The 23,805-nt window shown below is 44.3% G+C and overlaps 1 protein-coding gene across 3 annotated transcripts in view; it reads left to right on the plus strand.

The window, feature by feature from the left end:
- FGF12 (fibroblast growth factor 12) overlaps nucleotides 1-23,805 on the plus strand; it is a 550,074-nt gene that overhangs the window by 277,195 nt on the left and 249,074 nt on the right. The window contains exon 1 of one of the 3 annotated variants that reach the window (XM_041732037.1): nucleotides 22,225-23,274. The exons of the other annotated variants lie outside the window; for them this stretch is intronic. Within the exon in view, the coding sequence (XP_041587971.1) occupies nucleotides 23,076-23,274 (199 nt within the window). The 5' untranslated portion in view covers nucleotides 22,225-23,075. Of the gene's footprint in view, nucleotides 1-22,224; nucleotides 23,275-23,805 lie in introns of those variants that run through there. 3 annotated transcript variants of the gene reach the window in all.

Below are 23,805 nucleotides of genomic sequence, written 5' to 3' on the forward strand. Positions count from 1 at the left end.
GTTTTCCAGAGTGGCTGCACCAGTTCACATTCCCACCAACAGTGTAAGAGGGTTCCCTTTTCTCCGCATCCTCTCCAACATTTGTTGTTTCCTGCCTTGTTAATTTTCCCCATTCTCACTGGTGTGAGGTGGTATCTCATTGTGGTTTTGATTTGTATTTCCCTGATGGCAAGTGATGCAGAGCATTTTCTCATGTGCATGTTGGCCATGTCCATGTCTTCCTCTGTGAGATTTCTCTTCATGTCTTTTGCCCATTTCATGATTGGATTGTTTGTTTCTTTGGTGTTGAGTTTAATAAGTTCTTTATAGATTTTGGAAACTAGCCCTTTATCTGATATGTCATTTGCAAATATCTTCTCCCATTCTGTAGGTTGTCTTTTAGTTTTGTTGACTGTATCCTTTGCTGTGCAAAAGCTTCTTATCTTGATGAAGTCCCAATAGTTCATTTTTGCTTTTGTTTCTTTTGCCTTCGTGGATGTATCTTGCAAGAAGTTACTGTGGCCAAGTTCAAAAAGGGTGTTGCCTGTGTTCTCCTCTAGGATTTTGATGGAATCTTGTCTCACATTTAGATCTCTCATCCATTTTGAGTTTATCTTTGTGTATGGTGAAAGAGAGTGGTCCAGTTTCATTCTTCTGCATGTGGATGTCCAATTTTCCCAGCACCATTTATTGAAGAGACTGTCTTTCTTCCAATGGATAGTCTTTCCTCCTTTATCGAATATTAGATGGCCGTACATTTCAGGGTCCACTTCTGGGTTCTCTATTCTGTTCCATTGATCTATGTGTCTGTTTTTGTGCCAGTACCACACTGTCTTGATGACCACAGCTTTGTAATACAACCTGAAATCTGGCATTGTGATGCCCCCAGCTATGGTTTTCTTTTTTAAAATTCCCCTGGCTATTCGGGGTCTTTTCTGATTCCACACAAATCTTAAAATAATTTGTTCTAACTCTCTGAAGAAAGTCCATGGTATTTTGATAGGGATTGCATTAAACGTATAAATTGCCCTGGGTAACATTGACATTTTTACAATATTAATTCTGCCAATCCATGAGCATGGAATATTTTTCCATCTCTTTGTGTCTTCCTCAATTTCTTTCAGAAGTGTTCTATAGTTTTTAGGGTATAGATCTTTTACCTCTTTGGTTAGGTTTATTCCTAGGTATCTTATGCTTTGGGGTGCAATTGTAAATGGGATTGACTCCTTAATTTCTCTTTCTTCAGTCTCATTGTTAGTGTATAGAAATGCCATTGATTTCTGGGCATTGATTTTGTATCCTGCCACGCTACCAAATTGCTGTATGAGTTCTAGCAATCTGGGGGTGGAGGCTTTTGGGTTTTCTATGTAGAGTATCATGTCATCGGCGAAGAGGGAGAGTTTGACTTCTTCTTTGCCAATTTGAATGCCTTTAATGTCTTTTTGTTGTCTGATTGCTGAGGCGAGGACTTCCAGAACTATGTTGAACAGCAGTGGTGAGAGTGGACATCCCTGTCTTGTTCCTGATCTTAGGGGAAAGGCTCCCAGTGCTTCCCCATTGAGAATGATATTTGCTGTGGGCTTTTCGTAGATGGCTTTTAAGATGTCGAGGAAAGTTCCCTCTATCCCAACACTCTGAAGGGTTTTGATCAGGAATGGATGCTGTATTTTGTCAAATGCTTTCTCTGCATCTAATGAGAGTATCATATGGTTCTTGGTTTTTCTCTTGCTGATATGATGAATCACATTGATGGTTTTACGAGTGTTGAACCAGCCTTGTGTCCCAGGGATAAATCCTACTTGGTCATGGTGAATAATTTTCTTAATGTGTTGTTGGATCCTATTGGCTAGTATCTTGTTGAGAATTTTTGCATCCATGTTCATCAGGGATATTGGTCTGTAATTCTCCTTTTTGGTGGGGTCTTTGTCTGGTTTCGGAATTAAGGTGATGCTGGCCTCATAGAACGAATTTGGAAGTACTCCATCTCTTTCTATCTTTCCAAACAGCTTTAGTAGAATAGGTATGATTTCTTCTTTAAACGTTTGATAGAATTCCCCTGGGAAGCCATCTGGCCCTGGACTCTTGTGTTTTGGGAGGTTTTTGATGACTGCTTCAATTTCCTCCCTGGTTATTGGCCTGTTCAGGTTTTCTATTTCTTCCTGCTCCAGTTTTGGTAGTTTGTGGCTTTCCAGGAATGCGTCCATTTCTTCTAGATTTCCTAATTTATTGGCATACAGCTGTTCATAATATGTTTTTAAAATCGTTTGTATTTCCTTGGTGTTGGTAGTGATGTCCCCTTTCTCATTCATGATTTTATTAATTTGAGTCTTCTCTCTCTTCTTTTTAATAAGGTTGGCTAATGGTTTATCTATCTTATTAATTCTTTCAAAGAACCAACTCCTGGTTCTGTTGATCTGTTCCACAGTTCTTTTGGTCTCGATATCATTGAGTTCTGCTCGAATTTTAATTAACTCTCTTCTTCTGCTGGGGGTGGGGTCTATTTGTTGCTTTTTCTCTAGCTCCTTTATGTGTAAGGTGAGCTTTTGAATTTGAGATCTTTCCAGTTTTTGAATGTATGCTTGTATTGCGATGTATTTCCCCCTCAGGACTGCTTTTGCTGCATCCCAAAGATTTTGAACGGTTGTATCTTCATTTTCATTAGTTTCCATGAATCTTTTTAATTCTTCCTTAATTTCCTGGTTGACCTTTTCATCTTTTAGCAGGATGGTCCTTAACCTCCACGTGTTTGTGGTCCTTCCATATTTCTTGTTGTGATTAAGTTCTAATTTCAAGGCATTATGGTCTGAGAATATACAGGGGACTATCCCGATCTTTTGGTATCGGTTCAGACCCGATTTGTGACCCAGTATGTGGTCTATTCTGGAGAAAGTTCCATGTGCACTTGAGAAGAATGTGTATTCAGTTGAGTTTGGATGTAAAGTTCTGTAGATATCTGTGAAATCCATCTGGTCCAGTGTATCATTTAAAGCTCTCGTTTCTTTGGAGATATTGTGCTTAGAAGACCTATCCAGGGTAGAAAGAGCTAGATTGAAGTCACCAAGTATAAGTGTATTATTATCAAGGTATTTCTTGAGTTTGGTTATTAATTGGTTTAAATATTTGGCAGCTCCCACATTCGGGGCATATATATTGAGGATTGTTAAGTCCTCTTGTTGGATAGATCCTTTGAGTATGAGATAGTGTCCCTCTTCATCTCTCACTATAGTCTTCGGGGTAAATTTTAATTTATCTGATATAAGGATGGCAACCCCTGCTTTCTTTTGAGGACCATTTGAATGGTAAATGGTTCTCCAACCTTTTATTTTCAGGTTGTAGGTGTCCTTCTGTCTAAAATGAGTCTCTTGTAGACAGCAAATAGATGGGTCCTGCTTTTTTATCCAGTCTGAAACCCTGTGCCTTTTGATGGGGTCATTAAGCCCGTTCACATTCAGAGTTACTATTGATAGATATGAGTTTAGTGTCATCATATCTATTCAGTCCTTGTTTTTGTGGATTGTTCCACTGAACTTCTTCTTAAAGGGGAATTTTAAGAGTCCCCCTTAAAATTTCTTGCAGAGCTGGTTTGGAGGTTACATATTCTTTCAGTTCCTGCCTGTCTTGGAAGCTCTTTATCTCTCCTTCCATTTTGAATGAAAGCCTTGCGGGGTAAAGTATTCTTGGTTGCATGTTCTTTTCATTTAGGACCCTGAATATATCCTGCCAGCCCTTTCTGGCCTGCCAGGTCTCTGTGGAGAGGTCTGCTGTTACCCTAATATTCCTCCCCATAAAAGTCAGGGACTTTTTTTCTCTTGCTGCTTTAAGGATCTTCTCCTTATCTTTGGAATTTGCAAGCTTCACTATTAAATGTCGAGGTGTTGAACGGTTTTTGTTGATTTTAGGGGGGGATCTCTCTATTTCCTGGATCTGAATGCCTGTTTCCCTTCCCAGATTCGGAAAGTTTTCAGCTAGGATTTGTTCAAATACATATTCTGGCCCTCTGTCCCTTTCCGCGCCCTCGGGAACCCCAATTAAACGTAGGTTTTTCTTCCTCAGGCTATCATTTATTTCCCTTAATCTATCCTCATGGTCTTTTAATTGCCTGTCTCTTTTTTCCTCAGTTTCCCTCTTTGCCATCAACTTGTCTTCTATGTCACTCACTCGTTCTTCCACCTCGTCAAGCCTCGTCGTTAGGACTTCTAGCTTGGATTGCATCTCGTTTAATTGATTTTTAATTTCTGCCTGATTAGATCTAAATTCTGCAGTCATGAAGTCTCTTGAGTCCTTTATGGTTTTTTCTAGAGCCACCAGTAGCTGTAAAATAGTGCTTCTGAATTGGCTTTCTGACATTGAATTGTAATCCATATTTTGTAACTCTGTGGGAGAGTGGGCTGTTTCTGATTCTTTTTTTTGAGGGGTTTTCCTTCTAGTCATTTTGCTCAGTGCAGAGTGGCCAAAAACAAGTTGTATTGGGAAAAGGAGAAAAAGAGAGAGAAGGAAAGAAAAGAGAAAAAGAAAAAAGAGAAAGAAGAAAAAAATAGGGGAAAAAGAGAAGAAAAAGAAAGAAAAAGAAAGAAAGGAGAAAAAAGAAAAAAAGGGGGGGTGGGGGAAGCAATCAGAAATCAAGAAGAAAGAGAGAAAAAAAAGCACAAAACAAAACAAAACAAAAAAAAAACAAAAACAAAAAAACAAAAACAAAAAAACAAAAAACAAAAAAAAAACCACGGGGGAGTATCTTCCGATTCTGTGTAGTTTAAGTCCCTTGACTTCCCTTGGAACTGGTCCGTCTCGCTGGTCTTCTGGGGGAGGGGCCTGCTGTGCTGATTCTCAGGTGTTGGCACTTGGGGGAGCTGCTCTGCCCCTGCCTGGTGCAGGGCTCGGTGGGGGTTGTTCACCCCGTGAGGCCCCGGGAGGAAGCCACAGTGGCGGGGGCAGCTCTGGGACCCTGGATCCAGCCCCCGCAGTAGCTCCGGGGCTCTCCTTCTGCAGGGCCTGGGGGCTCCGGGGCGGGGCCGCTGATCTGCTCAGTTCCAGGCAGGAGCGTCCTTGCTGTCCTGGGCCCTCCCGGCCTCTGCCTGTCCCGGGGGAGGCCGGATCCTGGGCTGTGTCCCGGGCCCTGTGCTCCGGGGCCTGCGCTGTTGGATTCGCGCTCCCGGCCGCAGCCCCCTCCGCGGAGCCGCCGCCCGAGCCCCTCCGAGCTGCTCCCGGAGCCGCGCCGCCCCCTCCGCGGAGCTTCTTCCTCCGCCCGAGCCGCCGCCGCTGAGCTGTTCCCGGAGCCGCGCAGCCCCCTCCGCGGAGCCGCCGCCGCTGAGGTGTTCCCGGAGCCCCGCAGCCCCCTCCGCGGAGCCGCCGCCCGAGCCCCTCCGAGCTGTTCCCGGAGCCGCGCAGCCCCCTCCGCGGAGCTTCTTCCTCCGCCCGAGCCGCCGCCGCCGAGCTGTTCCCGGAGCCGCGCAGCCCCCTCCGCGGAGCCGCCGCCCGAGCCCCTCCGAGCTGCTCCGGGTCCCGCCGAGCGCTGCAGCCCTTAGGGAGCTCGGCGCACTCTCCGGGGCGCGGTTCCTCTGTTACTGTCCCAGGGAGCCCGAGGGCGTCCCCGCCTTTCTGGGGATCCTGCTCCACCTCCCTGCGAGCCCCTTTCCGCGGGGAAGGTCAGTGCAGCTCCTGCTCCTCCGGGCCGGGGCTCTCCTGTCCTGGGGACACTCGCCCCGGCCTCAGCCCGGCTCCTCGGGGCCCCTCCCCCTCGGAGGCCTTTTGTGTCTTTATTTCTTTTTCCCCGTCTTCCTACCTTGATAGAAGCGCGAACTCTTCTCACTGTAGCGTTCCAGCTGGTCTCTCTTTAAATCTCAGGCCGAATTCGTAGGTTTTCAGGATGATTGGATGGTTTTCTAGGTAATTTGCTGAGGACAGGTGACCTGGAGACCCTGCTCCTCCGCCATCTTGCCCCTCCCATAATGTAATTTAATTTTAATGTAATGATTGAATCTGATTGCTACTAACTCCGTTGTACCATACTTATCCCAATTGCTTTTATTAAAAGATGCAATAGTACACGACTTTATTGGTTAAATTATATCGTAGTCACTTTTAAAGACTTTTAATAGCTTTCTGCTGCTTTCAAGATAAGGCACAAATTCCATAGCAATACGTGGTGTTCTCGGAAACTGATTCTAAGGTATGTCTCCATATATCTGATTCTCAGAATCCAACGAGCTGTCAATGCTCTTCAAATACTGTTAATTCAGCTATTGTTTTGTTTGATCAGTTTAGTTTTATTAATCATGAGCTTGATACGTGAGATATAACAAGACACACCAGTTCCCTGTGCTAGCGGATTTCACAGCCTGACCTCACCACGATGTCGGATACCTTTGTGCTTTGCTCTTTTTTTTTTTTTTTTCTGCTTGGAAGGCTTTCCTTAGCCCATTTCCTGGGAGGCCACATCCCAGTTATTCTTGAGTGGGACATTCTCCCATCATTCTCCCTGATGAAACCTTGCAGGGTCGCTTCCTGCAAGTGGGGTTCATCTCAGCATAGAGCCCGCCTCTCAGTGGCACGTGTATCATTCTGTCATCATGTAGAATGACAGGTTTATCCACTAGACAGTAAGTTCTCCAAGGGAATAAACAGTGTTTGATTTTCTCTATGACCCTCATGTGCTAAGCAGTTTGGCTTTTAGTAAGTGCCCAGTGGCTGAGGGATGGAGGGATAGATAAAATGTGTAGCTAGATAAAAATAGAGGTATAGATAGATACAGAAAGGAAAATCAATACTTTAGTAGGAGACTTGGCAACAGATCATATTTCATTCCTTCACCAATCTTCTTACCTTAGCATTAAAAGTTACATATAAGTACATATATATAATTATATATACACAGAATTGTATACACACACACACATACACAGACAAATACACTGGGGGTGACTTGTTGCAGAGAACAAATACATCCATTTGTGGATGATCCTGATATGTGAGTCAAATTACATATGTTTAAGACGTAGGCAAATTCATGTCTTCGCCAAATTTTCCCCAAGCTATGGTTGTTTTTAAAGATGACTTGCAGGCTAATGAATACTCCAACAATGATTTGCAAATTTTGCATTTAATTTAATCTTTGAATCCAAAGAGCACGAGGGTGAACTAATTAAGGAAGTTATTCATGTGGCTATCAGATGCTACAGTATGCAATACGTGTATTAAAGGCCGAGTCTGCCGTGAAATTTCCTGGCAGAGAAGATCCTGAGGCAAGGTTAGTGTCCCGCCTTTCAGCTCGCGTGTATTCTTGGCATGTTGCACCAGATGTTTTGCAAGCAATACTACCTGGTGAGGAAAATTCTCATTAGCATCACAAAGAATTCTGTATTTTGATGATACTTGTACGGTTACAAAGATAATTATGAGTCTTTTATCCTATGCAATAAACCAGTAAGAGAAATTCCTGTGGTACTAAAGAATCCTGTTTTGTTTGAAAATAGATGTTGAATGAAGAGGATGAGGGGACGTGGGCAGTGATACAGAGAGAAGAAAATGCCTACCTTATATGCTAGTTGGGGGCATTTGGGGGATACTGTTAGCATTCTTTAATAAGGATTGTAGAAATCATTTGATATTGCCTAACAGGTAAGCTTAAATGGGGGAGGGTGAGGAAAGGTCCAAAGATGGCAATAAAGAATTTCAAATCAAGATCAGAGGTGGTGTGCAAATGACATCATTAATCATGGATTTAACCTTGGCCCACACCCTCAGCAGCCTGAGCTTGCTTATGCCTATTTAAATCAGGTGTATGATAACATTAATAACAAATAGCTTGCTAAGTGATTGTGAGGATTGAGTGGTAAGCACGCTATACACCTCCCTTTTTATTTGTTTGTCTTCTTTTCTTTTTTTCTTTTTTTAAGATTTTATTTATTTACTTGAGAGACTGTGTGAGTGGGTAGGGGAGAGGTGGTGAGCAGAGAGGGGACGGAGGGGAAGGAAAAGAACAGAGAAAGAATCTCAAACAGCCTCCATGCTGAGTGTGGAGCCTGGTGTGGGGCTCAGTCTCATGACATGACCCTCCCCAGACCACCACCTGATCTGAAACCAAGAGTCAAATGCCCAAGTGACTGAGCCACGCAGGTGCCCCTGTTGGTCTTCTTTTATTATTTTTTATTATAAATTTATTTTTTATTGGTGTTCAATTTTGTTTGTCTTCTTTTAAAAGAAAGCCTGAAATAATATCTTCAGGTGAAAAATCATATTTGATACCTGAGAGACGACTGAGCTTAGAATCCGAGAGCCTGAACTGTATTTTGGTTTAAGCTACCAGTAGCTATGTAACCTAGGGTATGCTGCATCTTTCTCAGTCTTCAATTTCATAAGCTTTTAAATGAGAGTATTGACCTGGATGATTCTTAGGGTTCCTTCCATCCCAGTTCTTATGTTCAGTGATTCTATATAAATCTTTATAATGGAAGTCTACTATTTTCATTTTCCAAATGGTCCTAAGGAACAAAAAGGTTAAGCTGTTTGCCCAGGCTCTCTCAATAAGCTAACAGCAGCTATGCATTAAAATGCAAACCTCCAGAATTTAGTGACTTAATGCTGCGTTAAGTTGCTTTTTTAGATACATACTTATACAGTGGCTCCCTAAGACTGAATACCCTGAAAAGAAAATCAGAGGTCGGCATTTTATGGATACTGCCAGTATAATTCTTTTTAAGTCTTACACAATTTGACTGGCTCTAGGAGAATTGTTTAGCAAAGCCATACACATTTTAATTACACAGATTATGCAACAGGGGGCTCTCTAACAAAGAAGAAAATTAGAGAGCCACACATTTAGGCCTGATTCAGCTTCAAAAGCAGAGTAAGTCTTGCTCACAATTTTTAAGGAAGTAGAAGTGAGATGCTGTGCTATTACAGGGCTCAGCTAGGATTATAAACGGAGGGAGATGTCAGTACTGAGGATTATTTTCTGATTGCAGGACAGCAATGTGATATTGGATGGTTAGCATTCTGCCCACAAAGGCAGCCACATGACAAATCATGGTAAGACATTCTGAGTGAGCTCAGACCCGCCAGCATCCTCTCTGGCGAATTTCTAGATTGAGCAATCAAGGAAAAGTAGAGAGAGGAAGATTTGCACCATGGTTCAGAGTTCCATGGGAGAGCTGGAAAGGGTTAATAGAACCAACATGATAGAGTGGAGAGGACATCCCTTTGGAAGGTAACAGATTGAAGTCCTGATTTCTTCACTAATTAGCTATCAACTTGACTAATTGAATTTTCTCCTCTTTCAATGTCTTGTTCTGTAATAGTAGAATAATACTAATATCTATCATGTTAATCCCACAGGATAACTGTGAGGATTAAATGCTTGAAAAACACTTAAATCGTAAGATGTGATGTGGCTTGTTCTCAATCTAATCTCTCAGTTCATACATATCTTTAACTTTTTGGAAAAAGTATGGGCCTACTTCCAACCTTTCCTAGTTGAGAGCATTTTTCATATCAGGCTTTCCCACCCTGCCAAGTACCTCTTTTCTTTTCATATAGAGCAATAGAGAAGAGCTGCAACGACTAGCACCATCACCAGCACACCACCCCTTCCTTCTCCTTGCTACCACCAGCAACACAACTGGGAGGTGACTGATCTATTAGTAAAAGGCTGGATCCCAAAGTCCTGTGTTCAAATCCTGGCCATTCTCTTTCTTAGAAGTATAACTTAGCTAACTTGCTTAAGTTCTTTGTTCCTCTGTTTCCTTGTTGATAATAGCAGTGCCTACTTAGTAGGGTTGTTATGAAAATTAAATAATTGACACATGTACTTAGACCAGTTTCTGGTAAATAATTAGTACTCTAGAAGTATTTACTTTAATTATTGTTGCCTTTATCCAGAGTTATGGAGAAGTGCTTTGTGGTAAAAGATAACCTGTCAGGTTTCGTTCTTCTGGGGACTAAGGACATCTTAGTCATGGGCCTGAGGGATGAAGGATAACCAACCCCTCTTTTTATTTTAGTTAAGCACCACAAAGTTACTTTGGAAGATCAAAGGGAGAATCCTAGTCTGCTTTTTGAGAGTTTTCTGTGATGTGGTGAGCATTATAATTTGAACCATAGAATTTTAGAGAGAGAAGGGATCTTAGTGATCATTTGGTTTATCTCATTCTCAGAATGGGAAAATAGATAGATACATAGAGAAGAGGAATAATCTGTCCAAGATTCCATATTGAGCAAATAGCATGAGAATGAGATTTCAAGTCCAGCTAAGAGTAGGCCTATTAAAACATATTGCTTCTGTTGACTCTCCTCATTGTAGAATTATCTCTTTCTTTGATATGAATTATTACAAAACTGCTTATTAAGAGTCATCTAAAATTTCCTGATCTATTTAGATATGGTACAAAGGAAGAAGAAAACACAACCTCCAAAGTCCAACTAGATGGGAATAGCTTTATTTTGTTTTGTGCCATCCTCACAAGAGCACTTCATCATTTCTCATTCCTCCTCCACCTCCACCCACTCAGCGATACAGGGATCAAGTCTAAACGAAAATTGGGAGAATTTAGCTGCTTTAGAGAGTATCGTTGAAATTGGGGTCATTTATTCTCATGACAGTCTTTGCTACAGTTACTAGTGTCCTTTCTTTTTCAAGTAAGTGGTCACGTTGAAAATATTTGGGCAGGTTAGATTATATATTATTTTGTTGTTGTTATTTAGAATCCCTAAAATTGAATGTCACTCCTGGTTCCAGGACCCTTCCAAAAGTAACCTTCCATTGGAGGATTCAAAATGTAAAGATCATCTGTTACTCTTTTTAAAATTTCTCATTTTATAGAGGAGTAAACTGATACATAGTTTAAACTAGTTATTAAACTAGTTAAATGACCTTTCTATGGTCACACAATTTTCTTCTCAAAAATGTCACTCTGTGGGACACGTGCTTATACTTTCCAATTACCGTGTGTATAATAAGTTAAAAATTGCACATCAGGCAACAAGATGATTGGCTTTTCAAATCTCTGACATCACAAATAATGACAACTGTTGATCCACCATCTACTGTCATTCCATCTTCCTTCCCGTGTTTTGGAACCTTGAGTTGAGAAATCATTTTGTAAGAATTTTTCTCAGTTTATACTAAGTTTTCTCAAATTGGTTTTGAGTTTTCCGGAGTTGTGATTCTCCTTTTTCTTTCTAAAAAATGAAATCAAAGATACTATATTAAAAGCTGTGAATGTGTACATAGATTTAAATATGTCCTTCTTTCTACCATAAATTGAATCTCCAGATTTCTCTATGATTACTGATAGTAGAAATGGTAGGTCTTGTAGTAGACAATTGGAACTGGAGGCCGATAACTATTTGCTTTTCACATTTCCATTATGACCCTAATAGTTTACCTACACAAGACCTTCTATTCAGGGAACCTTCATAGAGTTCCTAATAATATCTTTTGCCCTGCAAATCATTTCCCTTTGGTTCTCTGTTCACCTTTAAGCTGTTAGCTTTTGGTTACTTTAGAATCTCTTATCTCAAGTGTGATCTTTCCTACACAGGAATCCAGAAGGAATTCTGTGACTGTCCTCCACAGAATCCACTATACTTTTAACTAACACCTTGGAGGCTTTTGACACTGGCCTTTCCTGGGGAGCTTTTCTCACTTATATTTTAATAGGTTCAGGTCTCCTTTTCCTTGCTCTAGAACACTGTACCTCATAGGAACATGATCGTTTAACTGCTCAACTGTTCATTGAGGAGCAACGCCTTTAATCAGCTATGCCATCTTAATACGCCATATAAGGTAACTGTTAGCCGTGTGCTTTCATCACATGGTATCTTGATATGTCTTCCTTGACGGTCTCCTTGAATCTCACATCTTGTTCCATTTTACCATCATGTTTTCACTAGGAATCAGTTTGATCATTCATTCACCCTTGTCTTTTAAATTTCTTAAAAAAAATTTTTTTTTTCAAGTATTGCCTTGGATGCAGCCTATAGTGATTCTGTTTTATTTTCCACCCCAGCAGTGCTAACTGTAACCATTTTATAGAATATGCATCTCAGCTCGTGGAACCCTCCTCCTGTACTTCCTCTAGTATTGCTCTTACTTGAATGTCTCTGATGATGGGGAGCTCACTTCCCCTTTTTGTGAAACCGTCTATTTCACTGTTGAGCTGCACTATCTTGTATAAAACTGCTTAACTGAACCCAGGTTTGCCTCTGGCTACACAGGATACCTCTTTCTTTTTCCAAGAAAAACATCTTTAGACACTTGGAGATAGACATCACTTCTTTCAATTTTTCTTTCCTTGGCTCTAGTTATTAAACTAGTACTTCAAATGAGGCCATGATCATCAGGAAACAACTAGTCTGGATGCCTCTGACTGAACTTCTGAATGGCCTTAGTCCATGGCGATCCTAACTTTTTTTTTTAACACTTCAAGAATATAAAGGGTCTCCTTATTAATTCATATTAATTCATCATCTGAAGACAGGCATGAAGAGAGCCTTGGATTTGGAGTCTGCTAAACTAGATTTGAATTCTTGACTGGACTAATGCTTCAGACAATTGACTAACCTTTCTCACCTTCAGTTTTCTCATTGTACAGGTGGAAAATGATGTTGGCCCTGTAGGACTGTCATGACGATTAAGTAAAATAATTTGTAGAGTGCCCAGCACTGTCCCTGGTCGATTGCGGTTGCCTGATAAATTTTAGTTTCCTTTGTCTTTTCCTACCCTCTTCTTCCTTTTCTTCAGATACTTTTAACCTGTACTTTGAACATAGTTTTCAGTTGATGTTTTTGCATGGTTCTAACTAATTAATATGGACTCTGTAAGGAAAACCCAATGATTGCTTGATTAAAATGAAAATGGGGTTAATATAAGACTATATTGAAGGCCAGTGTGTAACAGAGGAAATCACAACATGGAGAGAATTTGCAACTAACATCTAGATAACTTGATACGATTCACTCCCCAGAGTCTATAGCTCCAGACCAGTGTCTTAGGAGTGCCTTTGAGATTGTTTTTCTGTACAGTTTCTGGCCTGATTTTACTTGCTAGAGCGTCTCTTCCCCTGACAGTCAGAACAACTGTAGGTCTGAATGGATTGCTCAAAATTCAGGGACAAGAAAGAAAGGCATGCCTCCTTTTTGGAACTTTAAATGTAACTTTTCAGGTCTAGGTCTCTTTTATCTGATGCCTGAAACTATGACTTTCTACTCACTTTCGAGAATAATCTTTCCCCCAGGCGAATGGTGTTGGTTTACCCTAGGAGTTTATCAAGGTTGCATTATCAGAGAACAGTAGTTCAATGTCTGTGCTAGATGTACAAAGGGGATAAGGGGAACACATTCCCAGATTAAGACCGGGTGTTTTCTACTATAGTTATCAGACATTTGTTTCTTTTTTATTATAGCTACTACTTAAATGATGCTATCAGAGACTCAAGGTGATACCACTATTAATAAAAGTTTGCCTAAGGTTTTCTTTAAGGTAAAATTTGAGACTATTCTTGCTCATCCTGAACATTTATTATTTTCAAGTTAAAACCAAATCTATATACACAGTTACAGAGTATCTGCTCTAGTCAAAGTACTAGATCCTTATAGGAATAGAAAATTTAAGTCATGGTTCTCTCTTCCAAATTCTATTTCTAATTTCATAAGATGATTTTACTTAGAATATTGTTTTAAATAATGATGTCCAGTTATTTTAGCATGAAGTCAACATTCTTTCCCTGATTTTTTGTCCTCAGCATATAGTAAATGCTTCTAGTTACTTATCTTTTAAAAGCCAGCTATGGCTATTTCCTTGTCTTATCCTCTTTTAGAGATGAGAAGAAGAGCTGTCAAAATGTGGAGAAAGGAATGGGATCTCTTGCTCCCTTGCTGTGTTCTTGTGAAAAATATTTTTAAGTGAATGAGAATTTTACTAAATACTTTCATTTACTACTCCAGAATTTTCAAACATTTTCTTGTTTGCTTCCCTACTATTCTGAAAGGAAGCTTGCTAAATATTTTTTACTTTGGTTTTGAGCAATTTTGCTTCTCGTAAAATGTGAATTTAGATATTTTTAGATGAAAGGTACTATATTTCATTCATCTATCCACTCATCAACTCATCCATTTACTCACTCATTTATTCATTGACTCATTCATATTTTTCTTTGTTTTAAAAATTTGTGCTTTTTTTCAATATATTACTTTAATTAATCTACATCCTATATAGCAGTCATTTTACAGGCAAACAAACTTAGGCTCAGGTAGGCTAGGTAACTTTATGCAAGGACAAATTATTTACTCTAAATTATATATTCTTTCTGCTTTCCATTCATTTTTAGAGAATTCCTGAAACTTAGGACTAGAAATGACCTCACTGGTCACCTTGTCCAAACTCCCATTTGATCCCTTGATAGTTTTCCCTAACCAGTTTGTGTATTTCAGTCATTTCCAATAGAGCCATACTCAATACCAAATACCTATGAGCACAGGACCAGTGTGATCTTTCAGTGTTATTTTAACAGCACCCAGTGGACAAAAATATGAATTTGTTACAATTTTAATAGTACAGTTTGAGTGTCAGTCATTTGCTGGGTGCTGTAAGAGACTGCTATTTCAACAAGATCTAGTCCCTGAAAATTTGGGATCTAAATTTAGGAATGAGAGCAACTAGGAATGGTCCATGGAGAAAGAAGCTCAGTAAAGATGGCTGACAGCATGGATGTTAGGACTGTCAAGACCTTTTAAGGTCATTTTGATCATATTCTGAGAGTTTAAAAATTGACTACTTATTTTATCTGATGTCTGTGGTGTTTCTTTTCCTTATTGTTATATTCCTTCTCTTATGTGAGACTGATTGTGTGTGTGTATGTGAGTGAGAGACACACAGTGAGAGAGACAGAGAGACAGGTTGAAAGAGAGATTGAGAGAAAGAGATCTGAACTAAGACTATAGACCTAAATATTGGGGATTGGTGTTGCTAAGGGCAGAAATCTAGGTAGTGTTCCCTCTCAGGCAATCAGATTTTAACAGATGGATTGAATTTAGGCAGACAACTTTAAAGGGTTTTGATAAAGCAAAATGATCAACTTGGAGATATTAAGACTACCCCTGAGTTAGCTGAGTTTGTTTTTTGATGTAAGAATAAATGCTTCATTTTTTACTTTAAGATGGATAGATGAATGGGTTAATTAATTAATTTCATTGATTAATTTACTCAAGAATTTAATGAGCACATGCTACATACTTAATGCTATTTTAGGTACTGGAGTTAAAAAATAAACAAAATCGGTAACCTCCCTGTCCTTATGGGTTTATATTCTCATGAGGATCTTCCAGCTACATTTCCCTTCTAGAAGGAAGAGGTATCTCTGGATCAGTGACAGTGGAAATTAGAAAGGGGCTAAAATGATAGTGAGTCAGTGAAGAAAGACTTTCTAACGTCCTCAATCCAGCTGGGAAGGAAAATAACCAAGTGCCAACCATGAGGTTCAAGCCAAACTAAGGTCTACTTTTTTAGGAACAAGAATGGAAGAAATGGAAATTTGTCCTCTTATAAATTTCTCTAATTCCTATTTATTTATTTATTTATTTATTTTAGGATTTTATTTATTTAACAGAGAATGAGAGAGCACACGCAGGTGGAGAGGTGGGCAGAGGGAGAGGGAGAAGCAGACTCCCCACTGAGCTGGGAGCCCAATGTGGGGCTCTATACCAGGACCCTGGTTATGACCTGAGCAGAAGGCAGATGCTTAGCCTACTGAGCCACCCAGGCACCCATTTAATCCCTATTTTGACTTAGTTTCCCCGTAGTATTCTTATGAAGCTCAACTTGAATTACTGATCAAAAGAGGAGGACACAGTCTCAGAATTAGAGGGTATCCTCTCATGGCCAAGGGTGGGAATGTTGCCCCTTTACCTTAGCTCTGTGGCCCAGAGAGAAGTACAAGCTGCAGAAGATTTGGGACACTTGGGTCCCTTCCCCTCCAATATTGAGTGATCTCTTCAAGCTCAGTTTACCAAATGTGAAGCCCTGTTAGTGAGTACTAGAGGTTAGTGAATGAAAAGACATTCAACATTCCCATTTTTTCTCTGTGATTTTAGGACGTGAGAGACCTTGAGATCAAAAGACCTGGATTAAACTCCTAGATCCTCACTCATCTGTTGTGTGACCTTGGGGGATGTCATCACTTATTGGAGTCTTAGTTTGTCAGTAAAATTGGGTTACTATTGTTCCTTTAACTTTCTTCTCAAGGTTGTTGGGAGTCTCACTGAGCTAATACACAGAAGATGATTTCTTTCCTTTTTTTTTGGGGGGGGAGATGATTTCTAAGCAGTAGAAAGCTATATAAATGCAAGTGAAATTTGCTTTCTTATTTTATTAGTTTTATTGCATGATTATAATTGTGTATGATAGCATGTTTTTATTGACATACAGTGTAACACAGAGAATAAAAGGGACGCTCTGGAAATGAATTCTGTGGGTTACACCTGAACTCTACTAATTCTTAAGTGGGTGACCTTGATTAAGCAACTGAACCTCTTTGTGACACACTTTCTTCATTTATAAAATGAGGATAATGACAGAACCTACCTCATAGGGTTGTTATAAGGATTCAATGTGTCCATAATTACAGTGCAGTTAGAGCTGCAGGGTGCTTAGCATTGGCTCACATCAGTGTACCTTATATTTCTTATCAAAACAGAAATTTTTTGAAACATTGATAATTTCTCTACTTGGGCAATAAGGACACCACCCCTGATGTATGTCAGAGAGAATTAAATCTATTGTCTTTCCTATTTTGAGAAATGATCAAAACCAAACACATAAGATGTAAAAATGCAGTTACTGAGCTATTGGATAAAGGTCCACAAAGAAATGTGTTGTGTAAAGGAATTCACAGATTATTAGAAAGTTAATTGTTTATTTTGCTTTTGCCAACCTATTTTCACTGACAATCTGGCAGAGAAAGGCAAAAATAAAAGGAAGTGCCACTCCTTCATGAGATAAAATTCATGGAGGAAAGGTCTTCTTCTGCCTGTCAAGCTTGCTGTGTCAGAGCCCAATGAGCTCATGTTCGCCAAGCTTTGAGTCAGGGGCCTAATCTCAGAGAAGGATGATATATGAGCAGAACTGCACTCCTTTGTGTTCCTAACAGGCAAGGACATTGACAATATTCCACTAATGAAAATTTTGTTTGCCATTACAATGTCAAAGTTAATCATTCATTTCAAGTAGATCCAGCCTTCATTAAATACATCATGTCCAGGAGTGAATGATGATGTGTATGAATCACAAGGTATGTTTTCCTGTTTTGGGAAGTCTGGGTTTTACTGCAGGACTTGATTTAAATGGATATATATATATATATATATATATATATATATATATATATATATATTTTCTTTATTTATTCATGAGAGACCCAGAGAGAGAGAGAGAGAGGCAGAGACACAGGCAGACAGAGAAACAGGCTCCACCCAGGGAGCCTGAAGCGGGACTCGATCCGGGGACCCCCAGGACCACGCCCTGGGCCGAAGGCAGGAGCTAAACCGCTGAGCCACCCACGGATCCCCTTAAATGGATATTTTAATGACAGCATGCTCATTCTAATACTTTATGTTATTATCACATCTTCTTTGAGGCTTGCAACAGCTCAGTTAGATAGGTACTGCTGGTGTCGTGATCGCTGACCTGTTTTGCAAATGTGGTTTAGACAGACTGGATAACTTGTCCAGTAGCATACAGCTAGTGGGTGATTAAGAGTTAAGTAAGTTCCTGATGACATGTACTGTAAGTTCATTGAGGGCAGGAAGATTGTAGAGGGTGTATAGAGTTCTCCTTGATAACCAAAGTAGAGCCTTATATGTACCCTGTGCTCAATTCAAGGTTTCAAGTGAATTGTGGTTTCAATTCAAGGTTTCAAGTGACAGTGACCCTAAGAGTTTGATGGTGGGAGTTAGAAGGCTTGGCATGTGTAGAAGGGAAAGACTATTTAACGTTCTGTGTTTTTCGCTTTTAAAATATGGACATGATTAAGACTGTCCATGCTTTATTTGCTTGAGTCGAGGTCAGAAATAGAAACACAGGGATCCCTGGGTGGCGCAGCGGTTTAGCGCCTGCCTTTGGCCCAGGGCGCGATCCTGGAGACCCAGGATCGAATCCCACGTCGGGCTCCCGGTGCATGGAGCCTGCTTCTCCTTCTGCCTATGTCTCTGCCCCTCTCTCTCTCTCTCTCTGTGACTATCATAAAAAAAAAAAAATTAAAAAAAAAAAAAGAAATAGAAACACAACTCCATACGTATCCTTTCAGTGTGTATCTGACAACTTTCTCCAAAGTAATTAAAACTGCTTCCAACCATGATGCCTTCAGAATTGTGAAGGTAAGATTTTCAAGTTGGTCAAAGAAAGACATCATAAACATCAAGGTATTGTTATCTCTGAGATATTGCCCTTTAAAAATGGTTTTACCTAAATCATCAGTAGGCTGATTTAATCTCATTCCTGATGCCCAAACGCAAAGATGCTGAAATGCCCGTGTAACTGGGGAGGAAGATTCCTGACATTTGGTGGCCCAGGTTATGAATTTCTGGATAACAAAAAGCTGACTTAAAGTTTAGAAGCTACTTTGCTTCTAAACTGAACAGTTGTGTGCAGAGATCCTAGATAACTTCTCAGAGGTCCTGAGACTTACCTCTTCTTCTCATTGAGGAAATGGAGTAAATAAAGTAAAGGATGCTGAGGAGGACTGCCAGGGCTCAGCAGCCACAGGAGCACTCTGACAACAGCTTCAGAGGTGCAAGAAGAAGATAGTCTTTGTTGTCTAATCGAATGGAAAACACCACATTCTTTTAATAGAGATCTAAAGACAGGAATAGTGTCACTCTCAGAAAGCTCCCATTTGTTGTTTTTATTTTGTTCCTTAAATGCCTGACTTGATGCTGGCATGTCAAGACCAAGAGGAGAACTTCAAACAAGTGTTGTCTGCTTTTTCATCTCCTGCCCCATCACCCTCTTCTATCTTGTGCCACCACATTGGTTTCCTTCTGCATCAAACTATGTTCATTTTGCATAAACCTGCAGAAAAAAAGACCCAACACATGCAAAGATTAGATAACACACATTCTCTTCCCAGGCTTTTCTTTTTGGGGGAGTGGGAATCACAGGATTACAATTCTGTGGAAGTGCTAGATTTGGAGAGGCTGAGTTAATTTCTTCCTCCTAGTATTATCTACATTGTGTGTGTTTGTGTGTGTGTGTGTGTGTGTGTGTGTGTGTATGAGTGTGAATAAAACTCTCAAGCTCTGACACATGAAAAACTTGTTAAAAACTCAAATTCCTGGCCTCCACTACTCAGAGACTTATGCTTCATGTTCTGAGAAACCATTGGGAATCTGCATTTAAAAAAAGCATCTCAGAAGAGTATCATGCATTTTCTTAAAAAAAAAATAAAAACAAACAGTCATCATCTCTTGCACTCATTTGGCATTTTCCAGTTTTCAAAATGCTTGCACATACATATTCAGTTCTGTGAGGTAGATGGGAATGATTATGCCCATTTTGAGGATAAGATACTCCAAGTTTAGCAATGATTTCCTCAGGGCCTCACCACACATCCCTCGCTTGCCCATTTCCCTGTATTCCTCCTCACCTTAGCTGACCTTTTCCTTTTGGGGTGTTGAGCTGCAAGAGGCCAGGGGCTCCCAAAGCCAGCCAGTACTGTCTGTGCCTGCCTTCCTCGACAATGAGAAAAGTTACTTCTGGTAGCCAAGGAAGGAAAATGATTTTATCTGTGAAATGTGAACACTTCCCTAATTGACAATGTTATCAATGGATTCCTTGCCCTATTGGGATGCATTTTTGAAAATGTATTCAGCTTTACTTTGGGAGGAGTGTGTATGTGCGTGTGTTTGTCTTTTTTACCTGTCTTGTTCTATATAGTTAGAATCCCAAGTTCACTGTCCTTACTGAGTCACATTGCACTGCCGAAGGGGATTGTGTCGTGTGGACAATTGGGATTCACTCCTCTCCGGAGCCTTGCTTATTCCATCCTCCTCCTAGCTGTCCACCCCATAAACCCTCCATCTGCTTCTGTTATGTCCAGCAGCAGCACGGAATATCCAGGCCCCCAGACACCCTAGGCTTGTTTGACACAGTGCTCCCTGTAACCAGCCTCAGAGGCCTCAATCCTTCTCATTGCCTAAGTGAATTTCTGCTAGGTTTGTGCCCACATCCAGAGAGTTCTGGGACCTCTCCTCCGGGTCCCCTATCCAGTAGCTTCCTGGGCCTGCACGGTCCTTGCCCTCTATTCGGATGTCTCGAACATATACTTGTTTCTGTTGGAAATCATCCACTTAATCTTCTAGCACTACCCTTTATGCTTAGTGGAGAGACGAGGCGCAGGATTAGGGATATCTGAAGACAAGTTGAAGAGAGATTTTTAAATACAACGAAGAGCCAGGTCCAGACCTTAGCAGGAATGGAAGGTGATTATTCCTTTCCCTTTCCAAAATCTTTCATGCTGCATTTCAACTTGGGTGACAGCATCTTCTCTGCTGAGTTTTCCGTAACATCTGCCATCACTAGCATCCTGGAGCCCTGGACTGCACTCCAAGGCCGGTGGTTGACTGCCCTTGCCCACAGTCACCCCGTCACCCCTCCTGCATTCTCCTCTCTGTGCGGGGTGCTCACTCAGATCCCTCATTTTAAGGAGAGAGAACCTGCTTTGCAGCTTTCTGGGTAGAACCAAGAAAACTGGGTTCCAAGGATGCGGAAGCACTTTATCCTGTTACAAAATGAGCTGAAGGTGGGGCTCGACATTAGGGCCCGAAAGGCCATTGCTACTTTGTCCAGTGTCCACTGCCTTCCTCCCTGAACCGACAATTCTGCGTGCGCCAGCTTCAGGGAGGGTGGACTGCTGTCCCGCAGCTCCTCCCCCGCCGAGCCCCCCTCCTTGTGCCCTGGGGGCCCCTAACCGGCCGGTGCTTGTGTCTTCTCTTGGGGGAGGGACGGGACGCCACAGACCCGAGCTGCAGTTCCTTCACTCTGCCTCTGAGAATGTCTCATCCAAACCTCAATCACGTAGGATTGCGTAGAGAGGCGAGAAGGGGAGAGACAGGAGACGGGGAAGGGGGAGAGGGGTGACGGGAGGGAGGGAGGGAGGAGAAGAGAGTCTGGGAGCCGAGGGCGCCTGGGAGGGAGGAGGACCCGAGCGCCCGCGCCTCCCTGCGCGCCCGGAGCCCGACCCCCGGCCGGCCCTGCCCCGGGCGCTGCCCAGCCCTCGGGCGGGGGGAGCGGCCCAGAGCTGCTCCGGCGGCCGCCGCCTGTCGTCCCCCCTCGGCGTCCGCGGCCGCCGTCCCCGCCTGGAGTTTCCAGCGGAGCGAGCCGGCTGCGCGGCGGAGGGGCGCCCGGGAGCAGGGAGGCTCGGCGCGCCCCGAGCCTCTGCCCATGAATGGGACTCGGCCCTGAGCGCCCCCTCCGGGGCCTGGGGGGGCGGCGGCGCTGAGCGGGCCCCGCGCGCCAAGTTGGGCGAGTTGGCGGCGGCCGCGGGGGGCGCGGGACGGCCTCGGGGGCCCCCGCCTGCGCTCCCGGCGCGGACCGCGGTGGGCAGCCCCGGCCCGGGGCGGGAGCGGGAGCGGGAGCGGGAGCCGGAGCCGCAGCCGTCCTCGGCCGGGATGGGCTGCGCGGGAGCCGGGGTCGGCCTCGCGGGCGGCGGGTGAGCCGCAGCTGACCTGCCGCCTGCGAGCTGCGCACCCGCGGGCCGCGCGGCGACGGCCTGATCCCGAGCCCGCCAGGGCGCCCCCTCCTCCCCCCGAGCCTGTGCGGAGACCGGCTGGGTGCGGCGGCCCCGCGCGGACCGCGGCGGGGAGCTCCAGGGACGGCGTGTGGGCGCCGAGCTGGAGAGGACACCTTCGGCATCGCTGCCTTTTGAGGGGGCTTATTTAAACGACTGAGTCATTCCAGATTTAGGATTCCCTAAATAATCACCAACTGTGCCCGCCTTGTGCCAGAAAGCGAGCCGGAGAGCAGGAGCGCCCGCTCTGGGGACCCCGCGCAGCCCCGGCGCTCGCCTCCCGCGGGCTTCTCCCCGAGGGGTGCTTCGGCCCTCGAGGATCTGCCTCCCTCGGTCGGCGCGTCCCTCGCTCCCTCCACCCCCCTCCCTCCCTCCCTCCCTCCCTCCTTCCCCGGCCCTCCCTCCCTCCCCCTCCCCTCGCCTCCCGCTCTCTTCGCAGCGCGGCCGGCGGGGAGGCGCGCGCACCGCAGCTGGAAACAGCTGCCCGCGCCCCGCGCCCTGCGCCCCGCGCCCCGCGCCCCGCGCCCCCGCCCCGCGCCCGCGCCCGCGCCCCTACCCGGACTCCGGCTCGCCGCTCCCACTTCGCGCCTCTCGGGATCGCAGAACTCGGGCGGCCCGGCCCTGGCCCTGGAGCACCGCAGCCGGCGCGATGCTTTCCGTAGACCTCGCCCAGCCGGGACGGACCTCCTAAGCTCCAGAACTGCGGGCCGCGGGGAGTTAAATCGCTGCCTTCCTCTCCTCCTCTCTGGCTGGCGGTTGGTGGCTTGTTTTCTCGAGGAACGTTTTATTCACTTTTTAGTATTTCCTGCCGGGGGGCACGCTACCCGCCTCGGCCCGGACTCTGCTTTGCAAACGGGTCTTGTATGTATGTGTGCGTGGATGCACTTCGGACCCCTGGGCACGCTTGCGCCTCCCCAGCGGGGCACGGCTCGTTGTTTCCGGACATCCCTGCGACCCCTCCACTCGGGACTCTGAGCAGGGTGGCCAGAGCCCCCCCCGCCCCTTGGACGCGGATCGCCGGGGGAGGGTGCAAGTTTGGGGTGCAAGAGTCTAGTTAACTGGAAGGCCTGGGACCGCCCCGCCCCCGCTGCCAGCGGCCGGGGAAGTTTACATCTGGATTTTCACACGTTTTGTCGCCACTGCCCAGACTCTCACTAACCTTGTGGGCGTCGGGTCTCCGGCACCGCAGGCTCCTCGAACCTTAGCACTTGCCTCCCCGCGCCTGCCCCGGCCCTGCAGGCCGCCGAGGTGCTGCCCTCGCCCCGCGGAGCGCGGGCCCGAGGGCGCAGGGGAGCCGGGGCCTGGGGCCCGCGCTGAGCCGCTATGGCTGCGGCGATAGCCAGCTCCTTGATCCGCCAGAAGCGGCAGGCGAGGGAGTCCAACAGCGACCGGGTGTCGGCCTCCAAGCGCCGCTCCAGCCCCAGCAAAGACGGGCGCTCCCTGTGCGAGAGGCACGTCCTCGGGGTGTTCAGCAAAGTGCGCTTCTGCAGCGGCCGCAAGAGGCCGGTGAGGCGGAGACCAGGTCAGTAGCAGCCCGGGCGGTGGGCTCCCCGGAGCTCACGCCCCTCTCCCCTTTTGCAGAGCGCCCGGGGCACCCGCCCGAGGGAACCGGGGTCCCCCTGGGGTCCCCCTTCTCCCCTCGTCTCTCTTTCAGTCACCCTCGGGCAGGGCAGCTGGTAGCTTCTGGTCCCACATTCAGGAAAACACTTCATTATCTCGATGAGCCCTCGGCTTGGCTAGGATGAGGGCTACCTGGCTAGATGCTCCTGGTCCCATAAAGCCTGTAGGATCCTTGAGGGCGGCGGCCGGCTCCTTCCTAACCCCTCTCTCTGCTTCCCGTCCATCCATCCATCCGTCCATCCGTCCATCCATCCAGTGCGCATACTGCCTGCTGAAGACCCAAATACAAACAAACGTTATCTCCCCTGACAGTTAGCATAGTTCTGGACACTGACACTGAGTAGACACCAGATGAGCCTAATTTTTTTTTTTTTTCGTTTTCTAACTCTTCCTCCAGCAACACCTGATATTGCATCTTTCAGAGGTTCCAGGG

The sequence above is a fragment of the Vulpes lagopus genome, chromosome 17 (genome assembly GCF_018345385.1).
Source record: "Vulpes lagopus strain Blue_001 chromosome 17, ASM1834538v1, whole genome shotgun sequence".
NCBI classification, from domain to species: Eukaryota; Metazoa; Chordata; class Mammalia; order Carnivora; family Canidae; genus Vulpes; species Vulpes lagopus.